We start from the raw sequence: 12,549 nt of genomic DNA, 5'->3' as shown, positions 1-12,549 counted from the left end.
CAAGCCCGCCGTGAGGTCCGAATATGCATTCCAGAGGTCCTTCCTAATGGGACCCTGGATGTTTGTGGACCTCTCTACGGATTTGGCCAGCATCCCGAGACTTTTCGTCATTATTGCAGCTACCGCCTGTATCGGCTGTTGCTCCAATTCCTCGACTCTTTCTAGAGCCATTTCCTGTGCCTTGGCCGCTCTGGCTGAGGAAGGTTGGACGTCAGGGTTGATGATGTCCCTGTAGTCCTTTTTTATCTTCCTTGCCTTGTCGGCTTCGGCCTTCCTGGCGAGGGCCTCCGCAGTGAATTGTCCGGCGTGGGAGGGGTCCTTGGCCGGCCTTCCTCGTCCCTTCTTCGTCGGCCCTTCGACTCCGAAGAGGACGATATGTAGTAGGAGGGCGATCTCCTACTATAGGCCCTCTTTTTCCCCCGGCTCACCGACTCTACGTCGGAGTCCACGTCCATACCTGTGGACCCCACGGCAGGGATCGGGGAGGGTGGCAGGGAGGGTCTTGCCTTATTTCCCAGGCCGGATGGTCCGGGAATTCTACTCGGCTCGGGGCGGGATTCGTCCGACCCGCAGCCATCAGGTTTAACGCCCTTGCTGCAAGCCGGACCCGGCCTCGAGCCAACGGGACGTATTTTCCCCCCCTTGGGAAGGAAGTCATCCAATGTGACTTGGAGTCTCCTCGTCTCTTTTTTAAGGGGGTTCCCTGGTGAGCTGGACGGGCTGAAAAGCTCCAGCCTGCCAGCCCCCACGGGTCGTCTTACGTGCTTGGTGGCATCCCTACCTTCTGCGGGAGAGATGTCCCCTTTCGTTAGATTGGGAGAGGACAAGGATCTTGTTCCTCCCAATCCATCACCCGAGCGGGCGCCCTTAGGCGTGCCGCTTTTTCCAGTCCCGTTATTGTTAGATATACTCGTTTTTTGTTAAATCCCACTCCCCGTGTCAACTGGACCGACCGGCGTATCTCCCACCCCGCCGAAACATGACCGGTACGGGTGCCCCCGGTACTCCGGGGGGGTCGGCTTATGGCGCAGGCCCTGGGGATGTGACATCCAGGGCACGGGCCTCCAGCCCCCTACACACCCATACGGAGGAGCCATCAAGGACTCGTCCCGTATGGGCTTTCAGGGGTCCCCCGCCTCCGACAGCGGGGGCACCGTCACGGGTGGCGCCACCCGGGGGGCCCCACGGACGGGTCGGGCAACGGAAGCGACGCCCCTTCCGCACCCTAGCCGCCGTGGCGACCAGCACGTCCACCCAGGGGGGTGACAACTCCCCTGGGGGGACAAGACTCCGGCCCGGCACCCGCTTCGGAAGGGACGCCGTCGCGGAATGCCGGGCCAGCCAACACCGCCCCGGGCCCCGCCTCGGAATATTTCCGAGCGGCCCCAGGGGCCAGTCCAGCCCGTAACCTCGGGGAGAGTTTCCCGCGAGGAACGCGCTGGATTGTCCTCCACCGCTCCGACCCTGCCCCGGAATATTTCCGGGCGGCCCGGAGACGGCCCAGCCCGCTGGGTCCGGTAAAACCGGGGTCCCAGCGGCCCGTCTCGTCCGATTGGGAGCGTCGAGGAGCTCCGTTCCAGGACGAATCCTTTCACGGAAACCCCTCTCCGCCATCCGCACGCGCCCTCGGCCCTGCCTCGGAAAAATCCGAGCGCCCCGAGGGCCGCCCCGACCCGATGCATCGGGGAGAGTTTCCCACGATGCACGCGCCGGGACACCCTCGCCGCTCCGACCCTGCCCTGGGATAAGTCCAGGCGGCCCGGAGCGGCCCAGCCCGACGGGATTGGCAGCGCCAAACCCGCCGGCCCGTCCTTCCCGGAGGGGCTGCTTTTCCCCGTGCCAGGACGCGAGCCGTGAAAACGGCACCGTCCCCAGACACAGGGATCGCCAGCCCCTCTTCTCCTCGTGCCCGCCGCGCCCGGAGGCGCCTTAGGCAAGGCATTCGCCTTCGGTCTGAAGACAATGCCTTGCAGGTGACCTCTTGGCCCCCATCCCCGAAAACATTCGGGGATGGAGTTCACCCTCTCACCACGATGAGGTGGGTCACATCGAGAGGGTGAGTCATCGAGACCTGATAGTCTCAGTTCAACCGTCTTGGAGGGGCGAGCAATTCTGACGTCATCCCTATGGGCTAGGACTTCTCTGAGCTCATTTGTCAGAGCGTCGGCCTTCTCCGCGTTTCCGCTGCCACAAATCTCTAGGATCATGGCGCCAGTTACTGCCTTCCTGGGCCGAAGGTCGCCTATTCCGAGGGATTCCAGACTTATCTCGTCCCGCGCCATTTTCATAACCTCGCTATAGGCGCCCTTTTCGGTGCAGGTTATTGATACAGCCGCCGTATTTGGCTGCTTTATCTTTTTTAACCCTGATTTTTGTTGGGTGGGCTCCGTCCTTTTTTGAGGTGGGGCGTCAGCCTTCTTCTTCCCCCCTTTGCTTTGGGGGTTTCCAGCTTTCTGAGACGCCGGGTTTGTTTTGAGAGGGAGTACCTTTCCCGAGGAGGCTTTTCCCTCGTTATTTCCCGCGTCCTTTTTGGCCGCCTTTCTCTTCTTTGACTTGGCTACGACCTGAGTCCAAGGTTGCTCCCCATATTTTGCCCTTCGCAATGAGAGTTCTGCACTCTTTTCTACGGCATCGGCCGTCTGTCTCACCTGTAGGGCCTCGGGTTAGGGGATTGTTCTCTCGAGAGAGGCCGTCGCGAGGAGTCAACCTCTATAAAAATCAAGGTGGCGGCGTCTGAGATGTCGCGTTTCGCGCCTCAGACGCCATGGTGGTGAGTTCTTTGTTCAGTGTACGGTGTTCGTCGCGGCGGGGGGTCGGGTCGTCTTCTCCTTGCAGAATCCTGGAGCGATCTTCTGGTCGATGGTTAAATCCCGCGCGTTGACGCTGGTTGTCGATGTCTCCGGCTAGCCTGGGTGCATCGGCGCCGGGACCCTTGGACCTAGGATTAGCCCGTATACCGGTGCGACTGGTGCTTCCTCTCGGGGATGTTCCTCGTTAGCACGGGGGCATCGTCGTGGGGGTGTTAGTTCTTGCCGAGGCCTCAAGTCGGGGGATCGCTCTGGGTGCCTGTCGGGATTGGGGGTCCCGACTGCCCGCCGCAGTCCATTGTCTGGCGCGCGTCGATCGTGGGTCATCCCGGGTGTGCGCTTAACCGCGTGCACTTAGGTTTTGTTCTATGTTCTTCCCTGGTCGATGGGTGTGATGTGTGTGCCGTGTATTAGAGTCGCCTTAGGCCGGTGGTCCCCGGACTCCGGCCTGTAATATCCCTCGGGGCGTGGGTGGGGTTCCCCTCGTAAAATAATACCCCATTTATGAATCACATGGTTAACGATAGGGATACACTACCGCGCAGGGGGGGTCGGATACCCCAGGGCCGGCAAGGGGGGACTAGTGTCCCGGGTGCCCCCTCGTCGTTATCTTTCGACGGGCGGCCGCGCGGAGTGCCCACACGCTCCGCCGGCTATCGGGCTAGTTTGGTGATTAATGTTCGTGTTCGTCCCTGCGCTAGGCGGATAGGCCAAAGGTCTTGTCCAGTTCACTGGAGGGACTCGAGGTCTGAAGCCTACCAGTGCTTCCTGTGGCGCCGACGTATGGATAGGGCTTCGACATCCTATTGTAGCTTTACGAGCTTATCCTCGTGGAGCCTCGTCGGCGTGGAGTCTGTGGAGGAGGCTTCCTCCTCCTCGAGTGACGGGGGGGTTGCCTCCCTTGACGGGAGGGGTGGAGTCGAGTCGTCCCCAGTGGACGAGGCCTCTGCCCTGACCGGCGAGGGGGACACGATCCTGCTGGTCGGCGACTGCCGTAAGGCAGTCTCCGACCGGCAGGATGACAACGCGACCGGGTCAATGAAGACCCGATTTTTTGATATGGTGGGACACCCAACACCACTGCAAGGCGACGGAGGTAGAACGCCGATCCGCGTCCGTGGGGGAGGCTCGAGCGGGGAGGACCTCGCCGACCCGCCTCGTAGGAGGCGGCAGGGGCTCTCTCAGCTCGCGCATACGCCTACGCGGCCATGGCCGGGGCCCTGTACGGGGCCCCGGTCTGGTTTCGCGAGGCGTTGGCCAGCCGCCGCATAAGGGATGTGCTGCACGTCGTGCAGCGGCGGCTGGCGCGGAGAATCGTGCGCGCCTATCGCACCGCCCCTAGCGCGGCGACCTTAGTACTGGCGGGACTCCCCCGCGGGAATTCACGGCCGACGCCCTGGCATGGTCATATGCCAGGGCGAAGGCCGTCCGCCTGCAGGGGGGAGTGGTTACCTCCAGGGCCGCCGCGCTACTGCGAGAAAGGGCTCGCCGGCGGGCCATGAGGTCTTGGCGGGAGAGTCTCGCCAATGACCTGCCGGCGGCGGGATCTCGGATCTTGGAGGCCGTCCTACCCCACTTGGACGAATGGATGGGCCGCCCCTGGGGCGGCTTGTCCTACCGGACGACACAGGTGCTCACCGGGCATGGCTGCTTCGGTGAGTACCTGTGCAGGATAAGGAAGGAGGCGACGCCGCAGTGCCACCACTGCGAGGCCGACAGAGACTCCGCGCAGCACACGCTGGAACACTGTCCAGCGTGGGATGAGCTGCGCGGAGTCCTTAGAAGAGAAGTTGGAGACGACCTCTCCCTGCGGGCCATCATTAGCCAGATGGTCCACAGGGAGAGCGCCTGGGTCGCGGTCTCCTCCTTCTGCGAGCAAGTTATGCGGCAGAAGGAGGAGGCCGAGACCATCAGAGAGAGGAGGCCGGGGGGACGCATGCCCCCCGGCGACAACAACGACGACAGGGATGGCGGGGACGGGGGCCATGACCCACCTTGGCTCCCCTCCCCCGGTCGCTTCGAAGAAGAAGAAGGCCCGCCCTTCGGGCCGCAGTGGCCCGTCAGCCAAAAGGCGGCGGGGGTGCGGGCGATCAGCTGCCGTCGCCCCCTCCCTTCCCACAATTAGGGAGGAGGAAGAGAGCGACGGCGCAAACACTGTGAGGGGGCGAACCTCCTCCCCTGCGGTTGCTGGCCCCGCTTTCGGGACGCGCAGCCGGGCGTGGAGGGGGGCCCCTCGATACAATGGAGAACCCGGCGAGGCAGACCCGACCTGACGGTCCGGGGGGGACGACTCTGCGATGTAACGCGGAGCCGTACCCCCCTTCTGCCTCGCCGGGGAAGGGGGCGAGGGAAGTTTCTCTCTCCCTCCCCCCCAGTGCAGTTAGGTGGACCGCACCGCCGCCAGCGCGGCGCGCGAAGAGGCCCGGGGCTACGGCGAGGGCCGGATACCCCGGGCTTTACCCCTAAACGATCAGGGGAAGAGGCGGGGGGGCTGGTGTCCCCCTCCCCCGACCTAGGGCAGATCAGGCCCAGCCCTGCCGGGTGTGCCCACGTTAGGGTGCACTCGGCGTGACGAATCGGCCTATGGCCGACTGGGTCCGGGGGGCTCCGTAAGTATGCTGCACGCGTTCCCGGAGCCCCCCAGTCATGGACCAGGGCAGGACACCCGGAGAGGTTTTAGTGGGTATGTGTAGCGACTTAATGTATAAATCACTAGATTTATTCGAGATTGAAAGATATTTATTATAAACGTGTTCATTCCTTGACAGACAATATATTAATAATGAAGTAAATGTTTTTAACAAAAGATGTTTAGTGTGTTGCTAAGTAACAAGTGTAGAAAGTGTAAGTGTAAGAATAAATAGTGTAAGTGAAAGAGTGTAAGAACGCCACAGTACTCCCCCCTAAGCGACGACTACGTTGCGAAATGAACTTTCTTCTTAGCCGGGTAAGTTCTTAAAGGTCTTGAAACAGGAACAGAAATAGAAGCGGGAACATCCAAACTGGTTACAGGTTCCGTAGAAGAAGAGCAAGGTAAGGAAGTAGAAACTGCAGAAAAATCTTCTCTAGGAAGAAAAGCTGGTTTAAGCCGTTCCGTAGAAACATTAACAATATTACCTGAAACGTTTATAGAGAACAAATAATCAGAAATACGTTTGACAACAAGAAAAGGCCCAGAATAAGGAGGTTGAAGAGATTTCTTGACAGCATCATCACGAATCCAAACGTGAGTACAATCACAAAGATTTTTATGTACAAAAGGAGATTTCTTGATGTGATGACTGGTTGGTGAAGATCTAACATTCCTCATATGAATTCTGTGTTTTTCTAAAAAGATTTCAGGATCCGCAGGAAAATCCTCTTCAATAAAAAATTCTCCAGGAATCCGAAGAGTGGTTCCATAGAGTAGTTCCGCAGGTGAAGCTTTTAAATCTTCTTTAAAACATGAACGAAGACCCAGAAGAACTGAAGGAAGAGACTCTAGCCAATTCTTCGTCTGATGACACATAATGGCAGTCTTGACAGTCCTATGCCACCTTTCCAAAATGCCATTTGAAGCAGGATGATAAGCCGAAGTTCTTTTCCTGTCACAACCAATCAAATTGGTTAAAGCCTTGAAAAGAGATGCTTCAAACTGCGATCCTTGATCCGTGGTGATGGTTAAGGGAGAACCGTATCTAGCTACCCAATGAGTATAAAAAGCTGTAGAAACAGTGTCAGCAGAGATTTCCTTAAGAGGGATAGCTTCAGGCCAACGTGAAAAACGATCAATAATCGTGAGGCAATAACGAAAATCTTGACAAGATGGAAGAGGACCAATCAAGTCTAAGTGGACATGTTGAAAACGTTGATCCGGAATCGCGATTCTAACAGGAACATTCTTCGTGTGTCTTGAAATCTTGGAACGTTGGCAAGGCAGACACGTACGAGTCCATTCTTTAACATCCTTTTTTAAAGATGGCCAAATAAATTTATGCAAAAGTTGTTTAGCTGTTGATCTACCACTGGGATGAGCAAGACCATGAACAACATCGAAAATCCTCTTGCGAAGAGATTTAGGCACATAAGGACGAATTAGTTCAGAGGAACAATCACAATAAATAGGAGAAGTTGAACCAGAAAGAATAAGTTTCCTTAACTGAAGAGAAGAGTTCGAAGAAAGTAAGTCTTGAAGTTCTTCATCTTCTTTTTGATAATCAGCTAACTCATCAAGAGAAACTATAATTGGCATTGAAACTGATTCAATTCTTGAAAGAGCATCGGCTACAGAATTTAACTTGCCTGAAATATAAACAATATCAGTAGAAAATTGGGCTATAAAATCCAATTGTCTGATCTGTCTAGGAGATGCTTTATCAAGTTTCTGCCGAAAAGCATAAATCAAAGGCTTGTGATCTGTTCTAATAATCAGTTGACGTCCTTCAAGTAAATATTTAAAGTGCTTAATAGCTAAATAAATACTAAGTAGTTCTCGATCATAGGTGCTATAATTCTTCTGAGTTTGATCAAGTTTTTTAGAAAAGAATGCAATAGGTTTACTAACATTATCAATGGTTTGTTCTAGAGACGCTCCAACAGCAAAATTAGAAGCATCACAAGTTAAAATCAAAGGAACATGTGGAGCAGGATGAGAAAGAGTAGTAACTCGGAGAAGTTCTTCTTTACAATTTTGAAAGGCTGTTTCAGTTTCATTATTCCAAGGGATAACTCTTCTATCTCTCTTGCGACTATCCTTTAAAAATTCAGTAAGTAAAGCTTGATGTTCGGCTGCATTTTTAAGACAGCGACGATAATAATTGATAATGCCAATAAATCTGCGCATATCATGAATTGTCTTAGGTTTAGGAAAATCAATAATAGATTTTACTTTTTCTGTTGTAGGTTTAATACCTTGATCTGAAACTAGGTATCCAAGGAAAGAAAGTTCTTTTTGTCCAAAAAGACATTTGGATACATTAATTGACATTCCGGCTTGTAATAAACGATTAAAAATAATGCGCAAATGGGCAATATGTTCTTGTTCATTTTTGGAAGCTATAAGAATGTCGTCAAGATAGCAAAAAACAAAATCTAAATCACTGAGCAGTGAGTTCATTAATCTTTGAAAAGTTTGAGCTGCGTTACGAAGACCAAAAGGCATGACTAAAAATTCAAAAAGTCCAAAAGGTGTGGTAACGGCGGTCTTGTGAATATCCTCTTTGGCGACGGGTACTTGATAGTACGCTTTTACTAAGTCAATCTTGGAGAAGATATTCTTACCATAAAGCCCAGAAGTAAAATCTTGAATATGAGGCAGTGGGTAACGATCAGGAATGGTAGCCGAATTTAATGCACGATAATCACCACAAAGTCTCCAAACATTTTCCGATTTGGGAACCATATGTAAAGGGGCTGCCCAAGTACTACTCGAAGGTCTACAAATTCCTTGTTCCATCATAAACTTGAATTCCTCCTTGGCAAACTTGAGTTTTTCCGGAGAAAGTCTTCTGGGAACTGAAAATTTAGGAGATCCTTCCGTGATGATACGATGTTCAATTCCATAAGACTTCACCGAAGAAAGAGGAGCAAATCGAGTAAGTCCAGGAAATTCCGCTAAAATCCTGTGATAAGGAGAGTCAGGAGACATGGTACATATGGATAATTGTGAAACTTCTTGGATCTTTCCAAAATGTTTAAGGCCAGTAACAGAGTCGACCAAGCGTTTGTTTTTAATGTCAACTAGGAGATTAAAATATCCAAGGAAATCTGCACCTAAAATGGGACGTTGAATATCCGCGATGCAAAATTTCCAACGGAAATTTCTCCTGAGGCCAAGATCCAAAGAAAGAGTTTTAGAACCATAAGTATGAATTTGAGTACCATTGGCAGCAAAAAGTTTAAAATTAGCTGGTAATGGTTTAAACAAAACTCTCTTAGGTATTAAGGAAATATCAGCACCAGTATCAACAAGAAAATGTAAATTAGTTGATTTGTCAAAAATTACGAGGCGATGGCAAGGTAAACCGTTGTAAGCAGCCTCAATCTTCAACGGCGCTTCTAGTTTTCCTGAGAGTCGGTAAGAGTTTTTGACATCAAGCAAGGAATGGTACATCTCTTTGCCTTATTACCAAATTTTTTGTGATAAAAACAAATTGACTGATCTTTAGAATTAGATCTTTTATTTCGTGAATTTGATCTGAATTTTGATCTGCTTCTAGATCGGCTAAAAGATCTGCCACGACGATGAGATACTTCAAGCGCAGCGATTCTTTGTTCCAAATCAGCAAAATCAGATTGTTTAGAGGTTGATTGCGTATTAACTTCCGCGACTTGAAAACCAGTATCACGTTCAACTATTTTATCCGCGAGTTCCGAGAGCTTGACTAAAGGTACGTTTTCAACCACTGCAAGAGTCGCTTGAACTTTATATGGTAAACGTTGTAGCCAAATCGAATGTAAAATGTTATCTGCTAAAGAACCACCGGATAATTGACGGATTTCACGTAAAAGTTCTGAAGGCTTCTTGTCATTTAACTCAATACCAGCTAATAATTGTCTCAAACGTTTTTCTTCAGAATCCGTGAAACGATGAATGAGTGCTTTCTTTAACTGATTATATTTATCAATTTCAGGCGGATTTTCAACAATCTCCGAAATCGCGACTAACGCTTGTTCATCAAGATGACGAATAACTGAACTATATTTAATATCCTCAGAACGGATACGGTATACAGTAAATTCACTCTCAATCTGAGCAAACCACAGCTTAGGTTGTTTATGCCAAAAGGTTGGAAGTTTCAAAAGGCGAAATTCATTTGAATGGATCTGAGTGGACTCACCCGATGACTGATGTTCAAAACCAGAAGATAAATTTAAAATCTCTGTTCCGACCTGTTCTTGTAGGCTTACGGTTGACGCTGAAGTAGTAGAAGTTGACGGAGTTGACTCAGATTTAACAGGAGTTCTGTCCACAGGCATTTTATTAAACTGATGCTTCCAGAGAAGAACCAAGACGATCCAGAAATCAAAATTCGAAGATTCTTGTAGACACCAAATGGCACTTCGGAAATCAAACTTCCCGCGTCAAGAGATATTTCAGCTCACACCGTGATCACGTCGGGGTCACCAAAAATGTAGCGACTTAATGTATAAATCACTAGATTTATTCGAGATTGAAAGATATTTATTATAAACGTGTTCATTCCTTGACAGACAATATATTAATAAAGAAGTAAATGTTTTTAACAAAAGATGTTTAGTGTGTTGCTAAGTAACAAGTGTAGAAAGTGTAAGTGTAAGAATAAATAGTGTAAGTGAAAGAGTGTAAGAACGCCACATATGTCCCCGCCGACACGTCGTCGGCGGGGAAGAGCCCCACATAACCACCAGGCCTCCCCCGGGGCCTGGGGTATGCGGTAACGCATTTCCTCTCCGCAAACAAAAAAAAAAAAGGGGGCTCTCTCAGCTCAGTGCTGAGCCCATGGATGTCGATCGACGTGACGAGGAGGAGGAAGCGGTGGCGGGAACCCTTTGGAGCCGGTCATCGATTTGGACGAGTCGGAGGGCCGTGTCCGAATCCCGGATGTTCCGGGAGACGAAACCGACCTTCCGACTCACGTTAGAAGCAGGCGCGCTCGCGGCCGACCCCGTTTGGACGGGAGTGGACCCTTCTGGTCCCCTTCCCCATTGTCCGACGGGGCGGACACGGAGGACCGGCTCCACGGGGTTCCCCTGGAGCAATTTCGGGCCCGCCGACTCCGAGCTAACGTCATACGTAGCTCGGGGTCGGAGGAGGAGAGAACGGGGGCGAATGATGCGCGGCCTCGGCAGCGCATCAAAATCCCCCCGACCCTGTTCACGCCAGACCAGCGGCGTTATGTGGAGCGCCAACTGGGAGTGATCTCCCGGAGTTCGACCACCGATCTGGCCGGATTGGCAGATGGGTGGCTCCGGGAGGTCGAGGGGGCGAGAAATAAGGCCTCCACAGGTTGCCCACTGTCGGGTAACCTGTCGGAGAGGATGAAACTGAACACCCATCTCGCCCGGGAGGCGCTCATGACGCTGGCATACCGCGCCATGGGCCGTCTCGGGCGAGAGGATGGGCAGGAGGAGGTGACGACCGCGGCCCGGGAGGAGAAGGTTCGCTCCCTCCGGGCCGAGGTCGCCGAGTTGAGGGGGCAGTTGGGGGTCGCGAAGAGGGTCCTCATGCTGCAAAGCGGTCCCTCCTCGTCCACGGCTGCCTCACAGCCAACGAGGAGAAGATCTCCTTTCCCTCCGCCGCCCCCGTCGGCCGCTTCTGCCCCCGACTCTTCTCCTTTCGAGGAGCGAGTGCTGGGGACGTTGCAGCGACTGACGGCGACAGTGGAGGGCCTGGAGAGGCGCCTGGCGCGGGTGGAAACGGGGGCTGTTCCGGCCGCCGTCCCCACCGACGCCAGGGGCAAGAAGAAGACGAAGGGGAAGGGGGAAAAGGGGAGTGCGGGAGCTCCGCGGGAGGAGCCTCCCGTGCCCCCCGTCGTGCCAGCGGCAGCGCCCGGCCCTGCCGGCGATATGCCTGCGAGCGATCGGAGCTGGATCGAGGTCGTCGGCACCCGGAAAAGGAGGAGGGTGGGCAAAGGGGGCCATAGAGTCCCCCCCACTCGCCCCACGGGGGTCAGTGGTTGGGGGGTGTTCCCCCCGGAGTTTGGTGAAGCTTCGGGTCGGCCATCGGGTGTAGCGGCATCTGCCGCCCCCCTCCCGGCGGCCGAGCCGGGGAAGAAAAAGAAACAGGGTGGAGGTCCGCCGCGAAGCGAAGCGCTCGCGGCGAAGAGGATTGGGAGGCGCGTCCCCAAGTCATCGGCGATTCTGGTGACGTTGACTGGGGACGATGCCTCCTACGCAGGGGTGATGCGGAGGGCCCGTGAGGCTATTGTCCTCGGGGACATCCTGCCGGGGGGACGCAGTGGGCTGCGGGTTCGCCGAGCCCAAACCGGGGGTCTCCTCCTGGAGATCCCCGGTGAAGACAACAGGCCAGCTGCGGAAAGGCTGGCCTCGGAGATACGCCGCGTCGCGGGGGGCCCGGACGTGCGGATCTCCTGCCCTCTGCGGAGGGTGGGGATCCGCATCTCCGGGTTTGACGAATCTGTGACTCCGGAGGAGGTGGCCACGGCGGTCGCCGACTCCGGGTCATGCTTCGTGGCGGACGTAAGAGTGGGTCGGGTGGCGCGCGGTCGGCGGGGGCTGGGCTCTGTGATAGTGCAGTGCCCGTTCGCCGCTGCTGCCGCGAAGATCGCCCGGGCGGGGTGGCGGCTCGCGTGGAGGTGCTCACGGCACCTTCGCAGCGATGCTTCCGGTGCTTGGCCCAGGGACATACGCAGCACCGGTGTCCTGGCGGTGTCGACAGGGCCCGGTGCTGCTTCAACTGCGGGGGGGAGGGGCACACCCAGGCAGAATGTGCGAACAGGCCATTCTGCCCGGAGTGTGCCTCCAAAGGCAAACCGCACAATCACCGCCCCGGCGGTGAGAGGTGCGCGCGAGTTCCCCCGGCGGTGCGACCGGGAAAGAAGGCTCCCTCTCCTCCACGGCGGGAGGAGGGCGGAGACTCCGATGAGGATCGGCCGCCGACCCCTCCGCCTCCCACCCCGCCCGGCGCTCAGGCCGTGGATGGTGGTGTGTCGGAGGGGCCAATGGCCGATATTGACATGGAGGAGACCCCTCCTCTGATGGAGGCCTCTGTCGGTGAGGCCGTCATCACGGGGGTAATAGAGATATCGTCGGAGTCGTCCGG

At 54.4% G+C, this 12,549-nt stretch overlaps 1 protein-coding gene across 1 annotated transcript; it reads right to left on the bottom strand.

Moving 5' to 3' along the window:
• Positions 1 to 8,843: 8,843 nt before the first annotated feature.
• On the bottom strand, positions 8,844 to 9,764 carry LOC120358098. Its single transcript, XM_039450816.1, has one exon. The coding sequence runs from the start codon at positions 9,762 to 9,764 to the stop codon at positions 8,844 to 8,846; it is 921 nt and encodes a 306-aa protein (XP_039306750.1).
• Between the last annotated feature and the right edge of the window lie 2,785 nt (positions 9,765 to 12,549).

The sequence above is a fragment of the Solenopsis invicta genome, chromosome 6, assembly GCF_016802725.1.
Source record: "Solenopsis invicta isolate M01_SB chromosome 6, UNIL_Sinv_3.0, whole genome shotgun sequence".
NCBI lineage: Eukaryota > Metazoa > Arthropoda > Insecta > Hymenoptera > Formicidae > Solenopsis > Solenopsis invicta.
This window is presented reverse-complemented; position numbering and strand designations above follow the sequence as displayed.

What these genes read in the sequence shown, in the direction of transcription:
- LOC120358098 (XM_039450816.1), bottom strand. Translation starts at nt 9,764, where the DNA reads ATGCCTGTGGACAGAACTCCTGTTAAATCTGAGTCAACTCCGTCAACT.